This window comes from Schistocerca nitens, chromosome 1 (genome assembly GCF_023898315.1).
Source record: "Schistocerca nitens isolate TAMUIC-IGC-003100 chromosome 1, iqSchNite1.1, whole genome shotgun sequence".
Taxonomy (NCBI): Eukaryota; Metazoa; Arthropoda; class Insecta; order Orthoptera; family Acrididae; genus Schistocerca; species Schistocerca nitens.
In genome coordinates, this window is record NC_064614.1 from 1,183,400,067 (window position 1) to 1,183,420,087 (window position 20,021).

The following is a 20,021-nucleotide window of genomic DNA, read 5'->3' on the forward strand; positions in this document are numbered from 1 at the left end:
TTCCTACTCGTCGTTACAAAATAGAACGACTATTGCACTCAATAATTCTATGTAGGGAGAAACTTGATTGCATTTTAATTTTAAATGAATGGAATAGAAAATTGTCATCTATTATGAGACCCTAATCCATAAACATGTTCCACAAATAATTCAGCTTTTACGCCACATACAGTGACATTCAACAAAAACACGACACGCAAACGTCTGTGAGACCACTAAGACCCACAAATAAGAAACAAAGCACAGCAACAATGCAAGAGTTCTGGCTCGTGTAGCTTTCCATCCCGTAGGAAGGTACACAGTGGAGTTCATTTCGCTTTTCGGGGCTGAATAAAATATCACGAAAACAAAAAAACGTAGCGGTCAGAAGCTGTCCATGGTACTTACGGGCCACCCACATCTACCTGCACATGAGGTTTGGCGCACTGGAAGATAAAGAGGCCTCGACGTACGGCCTTAAATAAATAACAAATTTGATAACATCCCCGCAAGGATTATTCTACCACATCAGGGAGCTTTCAACTGCCAAAGTCAGATATGTAGAAAACATTATCTTACGCCTACATGGTGACAAGGAAATCGCGAAGACCACGGCTTTCTTTCCTAAAAACTCTGTTAGACAGCTGCTCACATAAAATGTCAACAGAGAGGTTTTCCAGGACGACCTTACATTATCCCGTGTTTCAGTGCAATCGTCAGCCTCATCTCACGTTCCGCCAGGATGGTGATAGGGGGGAGGGGGAAAGAGATTTTGAGGACCAAAGTTCTCAATCTGTACAGCCCTTGGAATAATGAACAAAGGTGTAGTTATGGAGAGAAAAATTGTGAGCACTATTACGCTAACAGCTTGGCTTCACAGTTTCCGATGCCAAGGGCTACATGGGTATAATGAAATTGACTGGACGCATTTTCTTTTTTGAAAATTACGGACAAGTTGAGTACGTCATGAACTATATAAAACCCGGTTGCATAACCTGCTAAGGTGTTCCTGACGTCCTCGTCCTCATCCTAATAGGATTCTACTTTTAACTAGTAATGCTCCACATGTTCTCAATGGTATACCAACATTAATATTTACCAGATATTAATAACAGTGAACAAAACAACCACCTAGAAGAGGTGCCTATATACAGGCAGCAAAGTACGATTTATATTGCAGAATGTTGCTAATGATTCGCAATGCAAAATCAAACTACAAAGAGCCATAAGTACTTTTCTAAGCCTGGTTTACAAGGACCTGCTTGTGAAAATTGACAACTGACCAAAAATTAAAAAAAAAAAATATTTCTACTCTATACACAAGGTTATTTCAGCCCGACAACACGAATGTTTAGATTATGGAAATTTTCATTCTCCGTTTGTTTATAAATCAAGTGAATGTCATGTTTATTTATTCCAATTTTGACACCGGTACACTTTTATGAAGCTCCTGAATGTTTCCTGTCTGTCCACCATTCATTAGATAGTTGTATCTAGTCTTTTTCACATCTGTGAATCTAGTAGTGACCTTTCTTCAGTGTAACACGGTTGCGTCTACTTATGGTGATTAAGTATGCAATAGCTTTAGTTCGGCTACATCGATTGTGAGAAATTTGATCCGTCCATTCACCTCTCTACATGTCCAGTGCGAGTCTATTGCATTTTCGTCAGGGTCGTACTTAATCTCCACCTCAGTCTGTTCACGATCCATTTGTTTGTTTACCTGTCTTAGTAGAGATCAACATTGAACTAGACAGTAATGGCAGCAGCAATACTAACTAAATTGGCTGGGTGTTCCATTAACAGGTATTCCACGAGACTAGTTTTAATGGTACTGGAGTATGAAACAGCTTTAGCCAGAGTTACATTGTGATAAAGTTAAACTGAAAGAGGGCTCAGGAAGAAAGAGATGGTGATACCAGATCTCTTTTTCTTGACTCTATTTTAATTCCTCACCCACCATGAAGTCTACTGGAAGTAATAGCACGTAAATATTCTTCAGCATACTATCACACACTAACCAATTATTTCCCATGGTCTGTAGGTACACATTTCGTTGAAATGAACTTAAGCTTTCTGAAATGTCATGTGGCTCCTTTACCTCATGCTATGTCTGGCAATCCTGATTTTAGTTTTCTTAACCAATTTCCTTCAAGAAGGTCATCGCCATGTCATCGCCATCTGTCACCAGTCCTGTTTCTCCTCATGTTTAGCTTGTATCAAGCCAGTAGGTCCTGTGTCATTTTAAAATGATCCTTGGACAAATAAATTACTGATACCGGTTTACGGCTGCACTGAGTGAAAATTGTAGTTGATACATTCTACATTACAGAGAGATGTCGGTTGTAAATAAGTTTATTTAAAACTCTTGTCTGTCTCATTTCTGGTGAAGGTAATTGCAGCAGTGTGTGAGGAATTTCATTTGTTCATGAACATTCTGTAAAAAGTTTAGTCATTTCCATTTGTACAACACCACACTTGACTTCTATTGCAACACCATCTGCTGGCGTCACCCCTTTCTTGATTTACAACCATAATCTGCAAACGACTATGAAGTCCGTGGCGGAAACTACTTCCAACTGTAACGTGCGGGTATTAGGGTTTCTTCCCATTCCATTCGTGTACGGGGCGAACAGAATCTTTCTCTTTGCGCCTGTCAAGTTAGTCATCAAACGTACCTGAGCCCCAAACTGTTACCCATGTATCTCCAGTACTCTCTTAGTCCGATCTGGGGTCAATCTCTCACACTGCAGTTATAGTGGACTGATAGCTCTGGTGACTCTTATGCGATCTCCACAGGCGACTGTTCACGGCACTTTATTACTAACTGTGCATTTACACCTGCGCGCCTTGCGCCTAGTCGCAGTGCGACTGTCCTCGCCTCCACACGCAAGTAGAGGCACCTGTGTAGGTGCACGCCTCTTCCTCAACATGTGCGAGCGAGTGATTCAATTCACACTAGTCGCCTCTATTTCCATGTGGGGTAAGCTACAGTAGCACGGCGACTAGCCGCAAGGCCCACAGGTGTAAACGCACCTTAACACTGGAATACTGCCAGTTCTCTGCTTAAAGAAGATACACGTGCATTTATTCAAATTAAACGCAAGTTGCAATTTATTACGAAGTCCCCGGCTCGCTTACTGCTAGCCAGTAACGTTAATTCTCAGTAAATCTGAAAGTGCAACGAGTTTGCCATGCCATTTCCGGGCGCTTGATTGTGATGTGAACAAGTACGACTATGCAATGAGTTACATTCGAAATTATGAGACAATCACATGCTTAGAAAAATACATTGCCCTTCAGGAAACATTATTCACTGCGTTACACGTATCTGATGTTTTATTACGGAAGGGGTGGGGGATATACAAACAAAGTGTTGTTATAATAAAAATCTTTCGGCTTATTTCATAATTCCATTGGAAAGTATCTGAGCCGATATATTGCCATAGCCTATAACACCTTTTGTCTTCGGGCGTTTGTATTGTTGGCGATAGCTGTACAGTAGAAATAATTATTGCAGCGTTGTCTCTTAGGGAAAGTGTCGTCAGCAACTTAATGGCTAGGTTTTTCCTTTTACGCTTCACAAAGATAATCAGTGCCGATGAACGTGAACAGTTATTCATTTATATACAGCAGACAAATCCGAACTTACGCTTATGCAATCTATATGACGTAAGATACTGAATGATTAATGAATGCAAAGTTCAAATGCAACACTACTGAGCAACAATACCGTAAATTAGCCAGGGTGGAAAAATTAAGTGAGCATTTACACCTGTGACAATAGGTACCTGGAAATGAAAGAACAACAAACTGCTAATTTAAACCAAGGGGATTGTCTTCGGGGAATATATTACGGCTCTCAGCAATATACAAAAGTTATGGATACATCAACTCGCCCATCCATATACATGGGAGTGAATCATGGTCTCGTCCTATGACAAATTTTCGCTACACGAAACTCAATGAAGATATCATCTTCCATAGTATACCAGTTTTCAGTCATACCAGGAGGACCATTAATCACCAATATTTTTTCGGCAAAGGCGAGTATTATTGAACATGTGTTATCAGTTAAAGTAGCTTCATATTTCTGCTATATTTTGCACCAGAGATCAAATCGCATTACTTTCCGTATAGACTCTACTCAATGAATTATGGTAATGGCTCAAGGTGGAAACTGTTTTTGATTAAATTTTAACTGTGTTAAATATGGAAAACTGTTACACCACCTTCAAAGCAAAGGGTATTACTTCAAAGTTTGGTAAGTACTAGTCAGATTAAACACAACGCAACGATCCTTGAGACAAGGAGCTCGCGCACAACTCAAGCGGAAGCGGTGTCGACGTTAAGGCATACAGCCGTATTGATACAGCTCATTCCGTATCTTCTCTGCCGTGAAACTGAAAAGGAAGTAAGCGGTGACAGCCGCGCGAGCTCTGTTTATCGTAGGGGCCTTGTCGGACCCACCCGTCCAGTGTTGCCGTACTGTCATCACGAGCACGTGTTTGCTGCCGCATTAAAAACCGCTCGTCATAGTTCCAACGCTTTTCCAATATTCGTTTGCGGAAAGCACAGATTTCGCGACGTCATAATATCTCCCTATTGATTTTACTTTTTATTTCCGTTACCATCACTGGAAAAACTAATCATGATAAAATGTGACAACGGCTAACTAAATATACTACTTAGCTACTCTTCGCAAAGAAATAATTTTGGCACTGTTAAATATGGAAATCGTTTTAACCTTCATATCATTCTAAGCAATGTTAAGTTTCTTACGCTTGTAAATAGATACAAATTCTAACTTCAGCTTTCGTTAAACTGTGCAAACAAATTCAATGCATTAACAGATCTATTTAACACAATACTTGTAAAATTATGTCGTTCAAAATGTTACTGTTTAGTAGTCAGTCAACAACAATGAAGAAGAGATCTGACCTATTTCCCCCATTCAATGCAGATAATATAGATTATGCTACGTTCCTTTGTATCTTTTTATATACTGGCTGATCGAAACCGCTAATGGCAATTTGAAAGGCTCAAGTGATTACGCCGAAAAGATTTATTATGAAACTACACGATCTTAAATTTTTCTATATAAAATGCTCAATACTTTTTCTTGTTCCTTAAATTGCGCTCTTTTACTTGACTGTTTAAGATGTCAGTTTAACAAACCAACTCAAACTGTGGTCGAACTGACCAACTGAATACAAATAAATGACTGTGGTGAGCTTTTCTGCCATTTATTCTGCGTGATTCCAGCGTTCCCCCACCCCCATCCAGGACACTACATTTTAAAACTTACTAATTTCAACTAAAATACTAACATGGTAGACGGCAAGCCACTGTTGCCCACGCTACAGGTTTGAAAATAAGTATCTATTACAGTGGTTTTCCATCAACTATCTTTAACTTGTGGGGAAAAATGAGAACCTACTGTTTTGATAATTTCTTCACAGTTTACTTAACAGACGATAGCATTTAACCAAATTAATAGAATGTCGGTGCATGGGTGTGTTCCATAACCTAATAATTATGCCCATGTAGCTATACTTCTGAGCAAACCACAGAGCCTAGTCCTCTTCGTAAAATTTATACGTGGGAAAGTAAATATTGTCTAATTTACTACAAAAAATTCACGCGTCACATTAATCGATCAACCGAGGGAATATGTAAACAATGCACGCAAGGGGGTGAAGGTAGGGGGGAGACTAAGACCAGTTACAACATCGTGTGTTAGCATTTGAATCTTGTCACTTGTACCTATCCTGTTGCAAATACGGCTCCCTAATTTACGACTAAGTATTAGGAGGTAAATAAATATTTTTACTTACATCGGTAACGTGTGCTGGTTACTGTCTTCATTCGTCAGGAATTCATCACAACTCTCTCCTCCAGAACTGCTTGCAGTGACGTCCGAATCTAATTCATTCTGCACAAACTTGAGCTGCGTATGTAATTGACCAGACACACTATCCAGTTCTTTTACCACATCCGGGCTCAACCTAAGTTGAGGACCACTAACGACGGTAGCTGAAGTAGTAGTACACTCCGCACTGATACCACTGTATTTTCGGCTTCCTTGCCGGCTGGTGGAAGTTGAAACTTGATTGATATCATAGCTCTTGTAAAACGTAGATGCTGCCTTTAGCGAAGCACTCTGCCTGTCGTTTGAAGCAACTGACGCGCACGCACTATCACATTCACTTGGCGTAACAGCCGCTGAACTACACTCTCCACTGCCTAAGTCTTTATGGGAGTTTTGTTTCATATTTTCATACGAATACGCAATAAAGTTGTTCACTTGACGTTCAGCACATGAGACCATTATTTTTGCTTGAAACATTCTTATTCGCCTAGCCAAGAAATCACATCTTCGTTCTACTTCATGCTGCTTCTTACGTAAAGCTTCAATTGTTTCCTTAGTAACACCTGCTCTATCGTCAGAAATGAACCCTTTTGTGTCATCGACACACAACTCCATTACGTTACTCAAAAATTCGTGTTCAAAAGTTTCGTCTGCGCCACGCGGCGTTTCGAAACTAGCTTTTGCATTGTCGTTGTTAGACCCCAACACTTCCGTACTAGTCTTACGCCTAGAATTAGCCATCGCACCTGAACTTTTTGATACACTGGTTGTTTGGGGAAGACTGTTTCTTCTAGTCAGGGAGGTGCAGTTGACGGTTTCATTCTTTTTTGAATTCCGTGTCACTGTTGGATTAAAGATTTTTATTTGATTATCTACTTTATTTAATCTCCCACTCTCCAAAGACCGTATTGCTGTACTGCTCTTCTGCAAACCCATTTTACCTTTGTTGTCCCCCATAGATGGGTCGCTATAATTCATTCTAAGATGCTCTATCCCACCACTCTCTCCTTCTGAGACTTTCAGAATGCCTTCTGATAAATCTGTACGTTTATTAAACAACTCAGAAGCAATTGCCAAAGTTTTCAAATTATCATAGGCTAGAGAACCTGCATCTGCTGAGTATTTCAGAAAACCGCTTCTGAATCCATTCGCGCAGTTAGGAAACTTCTTATTCTTAGTTGTTTTGTTAGAAGTAGTTACTTTGTATACATCGTCATCTGACAAGAACGGAGATGCTGAAACATGTTTGTGTCCATTATATGATACTCCAATTGGAGACGAAGGGGAAGTGTGTGCTGACGGCAATTTGAAGTTCTGTGACTGGCCAGCTTCTGTCAGAGCTGGTGCCATGACAACATCCGAATGCCTCAGGGAGGCGAATCTTACACCCATTCATCCATGGGGTCACATTCATCGAAAATGTTCTTAAAACGTGTGCCGGTATCGTTATCTTTTTATCACAATTTAATGGTAATTTATACATGAACAAAACTCCCAAGTTATTTCGCAAACTTCAAAAACAAACACAAACTTGGAAAAAAAAGTGCATAAGGCCTAGGGAATATTATCTCGTGGTAGCGTTACATGTCACACGTTACATATTTAACACACGCGCTCATTCCAATACCACTTTTTACACTGGACACATGTAAGTGAAAGAATCTTCTACCACCGGCGAATTCCATTCCGGGTCGGCTCCAAGATTCTAATCTCAGAGCATTGATCGTACAGCTCGTTATTCCAAGTACTGCAAAACAGAAAACAACGACTTCAGAATACGCTGAAATATTTCGAATACAGTTCATGGAAAAACAACAATCATAAAATTGCATGCAACTATTAACGGCATTTACTTGGTCATCCACAACACCCACGTGACAAAGGCAGGGCTTACGACACTAGGAAGCAAATCGGGAGAGGCAGGAGAAAATTTATTCATATTTAGGTAGCATCATGATACAAATGTCATTCGCACAACGCACTGATATATACGTAGCTCGCTTACCCAAAGCTCACTTTATTTCTCACGACAAATCTGAAGACATGTATTTCACAATGACGAAAAATACCCTACAACAATGGCGGAATGCAACGTAGTGCTTTCTGCAACAGCTAGCGAACATTCGTCTACAAGAAATGACCGGCCAAGGCCTGGAGCTACTACTCAAACACAACATTTACTGCACGTGTGAGGAGAATGATAAAAATAAATTTTACCCAGCAAATAAATAGATATGAACAAAACAATGAACGTAAATATTAAACAAAGAATTGTATGAAATACTTTATACAAAATTTAAAGCAATCTGTAAAGATGTTAGAAAAAAGGCACTCAATTGCTTCAAAGTACTCTTCATGACATCAATACGCATTCCCCCCTCTCTAGCGCTTCTACTATTGGTCGAAGTGTTGGTCCGTGCTGCGTCCCCCTTCCTTGAACATTAAATTCCGTCTCAACACAAGCATGTTTGAGTTTTTTATATAGGAAAGCAACTCCTGTAATTTAAAAAAATGGCATTTCGTCTCAAGTGCTCAGGAAATACAAAAGTAAGCACAAAGTTTGACCAATTTTTAATTAGTCTTAACATCGTAATGGGGGGTATGTCTGCTGCCGCGAACAGCCAACGCTACCAGAAACAACGTTCTGCAATTAAACAACTACAGTGACAAGTGCCTACCACAAACAGCGTGCTTTGACATAATGAATGATACAACCATTCTTTTATATAATTATTTAATAATGTGTGTAGCATTATCAGTGTCATGTACTCCAATGCCGAAAGCTCATTGAGACGTTAATATCACTCAATTATAACATTTTGTTTACGAATTATTGTTATTCTAGGATCGTAAACAAAACATAAAAACCAGATGTTCGTGAATTACGTCCAAAGTGCCAAAGGTGTGAATTTCATGCGTGAAAGGATGCTTGTGTAATATGGTTGCAAAGTCTCTACACAGTGTTGAATTTCGGTGCTGTACACGTAAATTCGAGTTGTACATAAGAACAACTTAAATTTTTAAGTGAATGTGTGATTAGCGTTCATTACACTCATGAGGAGTTGCAAGATTTATGAGGAGGATTAAGATTTATTGTCGCGCGACTTATGTCGATGTGAGATCAAGGGTTTTCAGTGTCTGAGCTAAAATGATTTTGGTAACTGTACTTTTTAACGGATTGTAGGGAAGTCTGGGATAATTTGAATGATTAATTCTAATCAAATAGTTGTAAACAATGTAACTACGGCTTCTATGTGAATTTGTTTCTGTACATTATGATTAAGTTTCGTAAGACAGTGACAGTTAAACTAATTTATTAAAATCTTGGAACTACTTTTATATTTCTGCTCCAAAAAGTTCCACTTAATATGATGGCTTCTATCAAGTCTATGAGTGATTGCTTTGTGTAGATTGGTATGTTGGGATTCCAGAATTTTCATATTCATGCGAATATGATTCAGATACGCTAATAGAGTCTTTTTTTTTTTTTTTTTTTTTTTTTTTTTAATAATGCACTCTGATGTAGTCTTAAAATATTAGTACATCACTGCACTTACGAGACATGTTCTAGTCTGATTACGAGTGATGGAAGAAACAGCTTTCCCAGGCCTTATCACGAATGCAACACTACTTTAGTGCAAATATTATTACATTATATCTGATGGCACAAGAATTAGTCCAATAAACTTGTGCTGAAGAACAGTTGGTTTGAAATTTCTGCCCAGCTGTCCATATTTAGATTTTTCTAAACTGATTGAGAGGAACTAAGTTTTTCTTTACCAAGGATACACTAGATTTTCTTCCTTTACAATGGTTATACTGGGCCAATACTACTCTCAATCTTCCTTCAGATAATTAAATATATGGTAACTTGAGTGCATCCGTTGATTGCTTTTTATAATAGAGAATGATGCTCCTTCCAGTCTCACAGCAGAATATCTATTTTATTTGAAAAATGTGCCATTTATTTTTGCGGCACATTTGAACTGAATCCCAAAATTTACTGGTCTGATCTGATTCATGAGTAAGATTACAGAAATGAAGTCTCATAGCACTGACGGGATAGGTAGATAGATAGTTTATCCTTAAGTAAATTACTTACTCTCACTCATACACTTGAAAGTATTAGATTCAATCAAGACAAAGGTGCATAGGCTAGTTATCAGGAATTGTACTGACAATCTCACCTTCTAGTGTTGGTAACACGTGTTATGACTGTTTCATCCACCATTTGGATTTTTAATATACTGCCACTGAATCATGATCTACAATCCTAGCATCGTTGTGTAATCTCACTGTGGATCATAATATCACCACAACAACAAAGGCAGTAGAATGTAATCTTGAGCAAATTTTAATGTGATTAGTAGTTGTGTAACCTTTCTTTTCCATGTGCTACTATTATCAAAGTAAAAGTGCAAGCACATGTCAAAAATGATGTAGGATATAACTTTTGAGTCGAGAGTTGACGATTTTATGTACAATGGGCCAGCCAGCTGAAGGCCTTTTCCCTTTCACTCACCATTACATATAACTCTTTCTTAGTGTAACAATTACATTCCCTTTATGCATTAAAAATGATTTGTAGAAATTCTATGACTGCGTGAATAAGGATTTTACAACACTGTGACTGTTTATGAATTTATTGTGATGACTATTGGTCATTCTTTAGAATAATACATAGGCCTAAATTGTTAACTCATGGTGGGATAGTATCACATTACTGTAAGTGCTGATGTCAATTGCCTGAAGTTGATCAATCACACTGGTTTCAACTGTGCTGCTGTGTGTTGTGCTTTGAAATTATGAAGTTTGTGACCAATCCTAACATGAAATTTTTGTACTGCATATGGTAAGGTATTTTCCCACTGTGCCTGCACATTGACTGGCATACGTGTTCTGTTCACCATACAATAACAACTATTAAGTTGTCTATAAGTGTCAGATGATGCCATAACACGTGAAGCAAAGTGTTGTTAGTCCTAAAAAGTATTCCAATCATGCATCTCACCATCCCTTGAGCAAGGCACGTGTCGCAAAAATGTTTGTATCTTTAACCATACAGATTTAGGCTAGAGTACGATAGTGCCTTCTCCCCTCCCTTTCATTCCAACAACTTGGCCGTTATGGCACTGGTATGTAGCGTAGCCTCAGGACTAGGTTAGATTGGAAGGTGATAATTTGGTAGTTGGTAAAGCTAACTAATGTGAATGCAGGATATATGTAATGCAGCCAGACACCTATGTTCATTCTATATTTATTGCACTTTTAGCTATAAAAACTAAAACTGTTGGGTAAATTAAGGAAACATATATTACATAATGGGCAGGTATCTCTGAGTATTTTGACACTTATTGCGAACACATAAATCATACATAAAATACGAAAATGTAGGGGGGGGGGTAATTATAGCTGACTTAAGTGGCTTCTAAAGAGCTTGTTAAAACAGGAATGAAAATGTAAGTTGTTTGCACACAATGTTCAGTGATAAGAGAACAATCCACTTAAGTAGCTGAAGCTAAGGCCTTTCTTTTCCCACAGATCATTTGTGAATTCTCAAAATTTCCTTCAGAATGAACACACACACACACACACACACACACACAAAACATCAACAATTTTGTCACTTCACTGTCAGTGATTCACTGCCAAAGGCAACTACATACGAAAATATTATCTTATACCTACATGGTGACAAGGAAAATCACCAACACCATGACTTTCTTTGTTAAAAGTCTGCTTACATAAAATATCATACACAAGTTTTGCAGGACAATCTTCTATTTCTCCACATTTCAAAATAAACATTTTAAACATCGGTCTCTCCCATATTCTGGCAAGAGGGATGGGGCTGTCTTCTCATTTTTTGATAATAGGCCTATATTAAATAACAAAAAAAGGGAATATTTTTTCAGTTTCTAGCTAGACCTTTATATTGTACGTTGATGCTGACACGTTTTATTGTAGGCCCTACGGTTCTTTTTTTATGTAAAGCAGGCTTGAAAGCACAGCTACATTTGCTGGACATGCACAAGTTAGCATTGGTATGCCATAGCATTCCTCCTTGTTGGGAAATGTGTGATGGAACTATATTGGCTCTAATGGCAACAAATAGACCTGACCTCTTAGAAAACGTCCACATCAAAACTGGTATCAGCGACTAGGATGCGGTTGTGACAGCAATGATTCCCAAAGTACAAAGGACAACTAAAACAAGCAGAAAGATATATAGAAATGTTCAGTAAACTAGATAAAAAAATCATTAATGTCATATTTCAATGAGGAACTTGAAACTTTCTGCACAGGGCATGAGTATGAAGGTTTGAGTTCAAAGGAATAGCTGACCATGTACTGTGTAGACATGTACCGAGTAGAACAGTTCATAATGGGAGGGAACCTTCATGGCATTCAGTCACTGTAAAGAAACTTCTAAAGAAAGAGAGATCACTGCAGAGTAGCTGTAAAACAAAGCATAGGGCTATAGATAGAGAGCTGCTGAATGAAACACATTGGGCTGTCAAGAGAGCAATCCAAGATGCCTTCAATGACTACCGCAGCAGAATATTGTCAAGTGATCTTTCAGAGAACCCAAAGAAATTCTGGTCTTATGTAAAGTTAGTGTCCGGTCCTTAGTGAATGAGGTGAATGGAAATTGAGGGTAGCAAAGCAAAAGCTAAGAAGTTTAACCCCATTTTCAAATGTTCCTTTACAAAGAAAAACCAAAGGAGAATTGCCCCAATTTAATAATCGTACAATTGAAAAGATGAATGAAAGAAGTGTTAGTGACAAAGGCGTTGAAAAACAGCTGAAATAATTAAAAATGAACAAAGCTTCACGGCCCAATGGAATCCCTGTCAGATTCTATACTGAATTCACAGCTGAGTTAGAACATCATCTGAGCTCAAACATAATGAGATATCTTGAACAGGATGACCTCCTCACTGCCAACCACCATGGATTATGAAAACATCAATCATGTGAAACACAACTCTCACTTTTCTCGCATGATATACTGCAAGCTTTGGATCAAAGCAATTAGGTAAATGATTTATTTCTTGATTTCCGAAAAGGATTTGACTCAGTATCACACCTATGCTTACTGTCTAAAGTACGATCATATCGAGTATCATATGAAATTTGTGACTGGATTGAGAACTTTTTGGTAGGGAGGACGCAGCATGTTAAGGGAGTCGTCATCACATATAGAAGTAAAGAGTGTTGGGTCCCTTGCTGTTCGTATTGTATATTAATGACGTTGCAGGCAGTAATTATAGTAACCTTACACTTTTTGCAGATAACGTAGTTATCTGTAATGAAGTACTGTCTGAAAGAAGCTGCATAAATATTCAGACAGGTCTTGATAAGATTTCAAAGTGGTGCAGAAACTGGCAACTTGCTTTAAATGCTCAGATATGTAAACTGTGTATCATAAGACTATAATATCAATGAGTCACTGTTTGAGTTGACCTACTCATACAAACACTTGGGTGTAACAGTTTGGTGGAATATGAAATGGAATGATTATACAGGATCAGTCATGGGTATAACGGGTGGTATCAGACTTTGATTTATTGGTAGAATACTGGGAAAGTGGAATCAGTCTACAAAGGAGATTGCTTACAAATCACTCATGCGGCAGGTTCAATATAGGTTCTAGAATATTATCAAGTGTGTGGAACCCATATCAGGTAGAATTACCAGGGGATATTGAACGTATACGGAGAAGGGCAGCATAATTGGTGTCACAGGTTTGTTTAATCCTTGGGAGAGTGTCGCAGAGATTCAGAAGATCTGAACTCAAAGACTGATCAAGAGAGACATAAACTACCCTGAGAAAATCTATTACAAAGCTTCAAGAACCAGCTTTAAACTATTGCTCTTTGAATATACTACAACCATTTCCCCTTTACATATCACTCATGTAGGGACTGTGAGGATAAGATTATAATAATTGCGCGCGCACACACACACACACACACACACACACACACACACACAGATATTCAATCAGTCATTCTTCTCACGTTCCATACGTGAATGGAACAGGAAGAAACCCTAATAACTGGTACAGTGTGCCCTACCCTCTGCCATGCACCTCACAGTGTTTTGCATATTTTGACACAAGCAGTGAGCTCCCAGGGTGCTGTCAACTATCTTGTGAATACTGGTATGGTGAGCACGGGGGGCCAAGCCATTTTAGTACTTCCTCTTTCGCTGCCGGAACTAAAACTAATTCCATCCGGATAACAATCTATGGAGCTAAAACCATTGGTTATTCTCCAACTCTTTGAGTTTACTGACCATTATGCCAGAAACTTGACCCTTAGAGAGCACTGGTCTGCACAGATGTTATTGGTGAGTGAATTCCCCTCCATATCACATTGGAAGCAATAGCAGTGGGAGTACAAAGGATCCAGAAACATTTATTTAACCCCTGCCAGGCTCTTGCATAACCTGAGATGACAACCTGACTCCAACCCCCCCCCCCCTCTCCGTCCTACTTGAAGATTTCAATTCACAACACCCTTCCCTGGGGGAAGTATCACGGTCAACTGATACGGGCCTGCTGATTTTGCTACATTACAATCATGTTGCTTCCTTGTCAGTGCTGAATGGACCGATTACCATCATGGGCTCTAAGAAGAGTGAACTGGAAATTCTATCTTTCTGCTATCATCTCCATCCCATCTATCAGATTACATTCACGAAGCTGTGGGAGCGTGTCTCCAACATGCTCACTTGTGCCACTGGAACTGCTGTTCCCTTTGCTACAGTCCCTTTCTGCTGCTGGCTGGCTCCATGGTTGACCCAAGAAACTGCAACAGCCTCTGTAGAATTGTTGAAAGGCCCTGAAATGCTGCCAGTGATGCCTTAAATGCTAAGGCTCATTATATGATTAAACGCAACAAGAAAGAATGCTGGAAGCACTACATCTCCTCCTTGCCAATATATGCCTCTTTATCGCAGTTTTGGGTGAGCTCCACATCATACTGGGCTGTCAAAGATCAACATCTGTTCTAGTTCTCTTCCTCAATGGTGTTATTTCTACCGATACGTCTCTTCTTGCTGAACATGTTGCAACCCACTTTGTGACTGCATTCTTTTCTTACCTGACTACCTTTCGAATGTATACACGACAAGTTTAAAGCAATCTACCTAGACCAGATGACATCTGAATGTCACTCAAAGACATCATCTTCAACCATATTTCATTAGAAGGTGCTTTTGCAATGGTGGGATAGTATTACTGTCGCAGTCCTTAAAGCAGACAGAAACCCCTTGTACATCAACATCTACCTACTGATTAGCCTTACCAATGTATTCTGAAAATTACTTGAAAGTATGGTAGCCCAATGATTATGCTGGGTTCTCGAATCACGGGGCCTTTTCCCTCCTATTAATGTAGTTTTGTGAGGGAAAATATACAACTGACAACTTGGTTAGGTCAGTAACAGCAATCGAACAGGCTCTTTCTAAAAGCTACCATTTCATTACTAATTTTTTATCCCTCCCACCCATGAACCGTGGTCCTTGCCATTGGTGGGGAGGCTTGCATGCCTCAACGATACAGATAGCCGTACCGTAGGTGCAACCACAATGGAGGGATATCTGTTGAGAGGCCAGACAAATGTGTAGTTCCTGAAGAGGGGCAACAGTGTGGGTGATTGACTGATCTGGCCTTGTAACACTAACCAAAATGGCCTTGCTGTGCTGGTACTGCGAACGGCTGAAAAAGCAAGGGGGAAACTACAGCCATAATTTTTCCCGAGGGTATGCAGCTTTACTGTATGGTTAAATGATGATCCTCTTGGGTAAAATATTCCGGAGGTAAAATAGTCCCTCATTCGTTTCTCCGGGCGGGGACTACTCAGGAGGACGCTGTTATCAGGAGAAAGAAAACTGGTGTTCTACGGGTCAGAGCGTGGAATGTCAGATCCCTTAACTGGGCAGGTAGGTTAGAAAATTTAAAAACGGAAATGGATAGGTTAAAGTTAGATATAGTGGGAATTAGTGAAGTTCGGTGGCAGGAGGAACAAGACTTCTGGTCAGGTGAATACAGGGTTATAAATACAAAATCAAATAGGGGTAATGCAGGAGTAGGTTTAATAATGAATAAAAAAATAGGAGTGCGGGAAAGCTACTACAAACAGCATAGTGAACGCATTATTGTGGCCAAGATATATACGAAGCCCACGCCTACCACAGTAGTACAAGTTTATATGCTGACTAGCTCTGCAGATGACGAAGAGATTGATGAAATGTATGATGAGATAAAACAAATTATTCAGATAGTGAAGGGAGACGAAGATTTAATAGTCATGGGTGACTGGAATTCGATAGTAGCAAAAGGAAGAGAAGGAAACGTAGTAGGTGAGTATGGAATGGGGGTAAGGAATGAAAGAGGAAGCCGCCTGGTAGAATTTTGCACAGAGCATAACTTAATCATAGCTAACACTTGGTTCAAGAATCATAAAAGAAGGTTGTATACATGGAAGAAGCCTGGAGATACTGAAAGGTTTCAGACAGATTATATAATGGTAAGACAGAGATTTAGGAACCACGTTTTAAATTGTAAGACATTTCCAGGGGCAGATGTGGACTCTGACCACAATCTATTGGTTATGAACTGTAGACTGAAACTAAAGAAACTGCAAAAAGGAGGGAATTTAAGGAGATGGGACCTGGATAAACTGACTAAACCAGAGGTTGTACAGAGTTTCAGGGGGAGCATAAGGGAACAATGGACAGAAATGGGGGAAAGAAGTACAGTAGAAGAAGAATGGGTAGTTTTGAGTGATGAAGTAGGGTAGTTTTGAGGGATGAAGTAGGTAAAAAGACGAGGGCTAACAGAAATCCTTGGGTAACAGAAGAGATACTGAATTTAATTGATGAAAGGAGAAAATACAAAAATGCAGTAAATGAAGCAGGCAAAAAGGAATACAAGCGTCTAAAAAATGAGATCGACTGGAAGTGCAAAATGGCTAAGCAGGGATGGCTAGAGGACAAATGTAAGGATGTAGAGACGTATATCACTAGGGGGTAAGATAGATGGACAAATGTAAGGATGTAGAGACGTGTATCACTAGGGGTAAGATAGATACCGCCTACAGGAAAATTAGAGAGACCTTTGGAGAAAAGAGAACCACTTACACGAATATCAAGAGCTCAGATGGAAACCCAGTTCTAAGCAAAGAAGGGAACGCAGAAAGGTGGAAGGAGTATATAGAGCGTCTATTCAAGGGCGATGTTCTTGAGGACAATATTATGGAAATGGAAGAGGATGTAGATGAAGATGAAATGGGAGACATGATACTGTGTGAAGAGTTTGACAGGGCAATGAAAGGCGTAAGTCGAAATAAGGCCCCGGAAGTAGACAACATTCCATTAGAACTACTGACAGTCTTGGGAGAGCCAGCCCTAACAAAAACTCTACCATCTGGTGAGAAAGATGTATGAGACAGGCGAAATACCCTCAGACTTCAAGAAGAATATAATAATTCAAATCCCAAAGAAAGCAGGTGATGACAGGTGTGAAAATTACCGAACCCTCAGCTTATTTCACGGCTGCAAAATACTAACGCGAATTCTTTACAGACAAATGGAAAAACTGGTGGAAGCCAACTTCGGGGAAAATCAGTTTGGATTCTGTAGAAATGTTGGAACACGTGAGGTAATACTGACCCCACGACTTATCTTAGAATATAGATTAAGGAAATGCAAACCTACGTTTCTAACATTTGTAGACTTAGAGAAAGCGTTTGACAATGTTGACTGGAATACTCTCTTTCAAGTTCTGAAGGTGGCAGGCGTAAAATACACGGAGCGAAAGGCTATTTACAATTTGTGCAGAAACCAGATGGCAGCTATAAGAGGCGAGGGGCATGAAAGGGAGTGAGACAGGGTTGTAACCTATCCCCAATGTTATTCAATCTGTATATTGAGCAAGCAGTAAAGGAAACAAAAAGAAAAATTCGGAGTAGGAATTAAAATCCAAGGAGAAGAAATTAAAACTTTGAGGTTCGCCGATGACATTGTAATTCTGTCAGAGACAGCGAAGGACCTGGAAGAGCAGCTGAACGGAATGGACAGTGTCTTGAAAGGAGGATATAAGATGAACATCAACAAAACAAAACAAGGATATTGGAGTGTAATCGAATTAAGTCAGGTGATGCTGAGGGAATTAGATTAGGAAATAAGAGATACTTAAAGAAGTAAAGGAGTTTTACTATTTGGGGAGCAAAATAACTGATGATGGCCGAAGTAGAGAGGATATAAAATGTAGACTGGCAATGGGAAGGAAAGCGTTTCTGAAGAAGAGAAATTTGTTAACATCAAGTATAAATTTAAGTGTCAGGAAGTCGTTTCTGAAAGTATTTGTATGGAGTGTAGCCATGCATGGAAGTGAAACATGGACAATAAATAGTTTAGACAAAATGAGAATAGAAGCTTTCAAAATGTGGTGCTATAGAAGGATGCTGAAGATTAGATGGGTAGATCACATAACTAATGAGGAGGTACTGAATGGAACTGGGCAGAAGAGAAATTTGTGGCACAACTTGACCAGAAGAAGGGATCAATTGTAGGACATATTCTGAGGCACCAAGTGATCACCAATTTAGTATTAGAGGGCAGCATGGAGGGTAAAAATCGTAGAAGGAGACCACAAGATGAATACACTAAACAGATTCAGAAGGATGTAGGCTGCTGTAGGTACTGGGAGATGAAGATGCTTGCACAGGATAGAGTAGCATGGAGACCTGCATCAAACCAGTCTCTGGACTGAAGACCACAACAACAATGTATGGATATGACAGCACTTGGGACAATCATATTTTACTTACTCTCCACGACTGGGAGTTTTTTATTTGTCAGTTCCTGTCCAACCTCTTGTTTCAGGCTAGAGATGATACATCACTCGGCTCGTCACAGGTCCAAGACAACAGTGTCCCACAGGGCTCTGAGCTCAGTGTTACACCCTTTGTCATCACCATCAATGGGCTAGTGACCTCCATCAACAACTTTTGCATTTGGTATCTCCCACTCTCTAACCTTGGCTTGAAGATGCCATCTGAAGGGCCTCTGCTTGGACCCTTTCCCTTGGCTTCCAATTCTCTTCACCAAAAATGTGAGCCTTGCATTTGTTTCGTCATACCATGGTCCATCCTGGCCCCAGAACTCTACCTGGCTACCCAGCACCTGTAAGTTATTGTGCAGCCCCAAGATTTGGGACTTCTCTTTGATAAAAAGCTAACATTCCTCAACTAAAGACTACCTGCATGCAAAAGCTCAATGCTCTCTGCTTCCTTGCCCACACCTCTTGGGGTGTGGGCCTACTCTACATTTACCATTCCCTGATCTCATTTCATTGCACTACAGGTGCCGGGCTTGTGGTTCAGCGACACCTTTGGTTTTGAAATTATCGGACCCAGCCCATCACTGTGGAGTAAGATTAACTACTGGCACCGTTTGGAGTAGTCCCACAATCTGTTTCCTTGCTGTAGCTGGGATCTTAACACTTCAGTTCTGATGGTATCAACTCCCATCCACTTATGCAGTCACCATCTGATAGTTTCCTAAACATCCAACCTGCCAAACTCTTTTTGCATTGAAGGGACATTGATTCAATGATACCCCTCCTCAACTGGAACTACTAGTGTGAGGCCCCTTGCTAGGACCCCCCCCCCCCCCCCTGTCCCCTCAGAATGTGCTTTCTGTGTTTTCTTAAACCCCTCCTCCCCTTGGTGAGTACGCAGACCACAAATTAGGACCAATCTATTTCAAGGACGTAAAGTTCTAGTTGGTCACATGACCTGTCTGTTTTTGTTGGTCCTTCAGAAATATCATGATCCTATTATCATTTACACAGTAAGCTCTAAAACCATAAACATGGCAGGATATGCGTTTACATCTCTCGCCAGTTGTTGCCAAATTGTGTAGTGTTTTATAGTGGAACTGATAGCTATTAACAAAGCTCTGTGCTTTATTACATAGGCTGCTCTTACTTGCATTTTAATTTGTAGTAACTCAATGAGCAGTCTTCAGATCATTGACCAAAGTTACTCTTGTCACTTTGTGGTCTCTGCTATTCATGGCCTTCTCCCTGAATTTACATGGGAATACTCCCAAGTGTTAATGAATGATACTGATGAAATATGGTGGGTATGAAGAT

General features: G+C 39.7%; 1 protein-coding gene across 1 annotated transcript in view; it reads right to left on the bottom strand.

Moving 5' to 3' along the window:
* Positions 1-7,989, bottom strand: part of LOC126233298 (KAT8 regulatory NSL complex subunit 1) — a 283,178-nt gene extending 275,189 nt beyond the window's left edge. The window contains exons 1-2 of the mRNA XM_049942855.1: positions 7,857-7,989; positions 5,817-7,598 (exon numbers count right to left, since the gene is read on the bottom strand). Of these exons, the coding sequence (XP_049798812.1) occupies positions 5,817-7,243 (1,427 nt within the window). The 5' untranslated portion in view covers positions 7,244-7,598; positions 7,857-7,989. The remainder of the gene's footprint in view (positions 1-5,816; positions 7,599-7,856) is intronic.
* Positions 7,990-20,021: the final 12,032 nt, after the last annotated feature.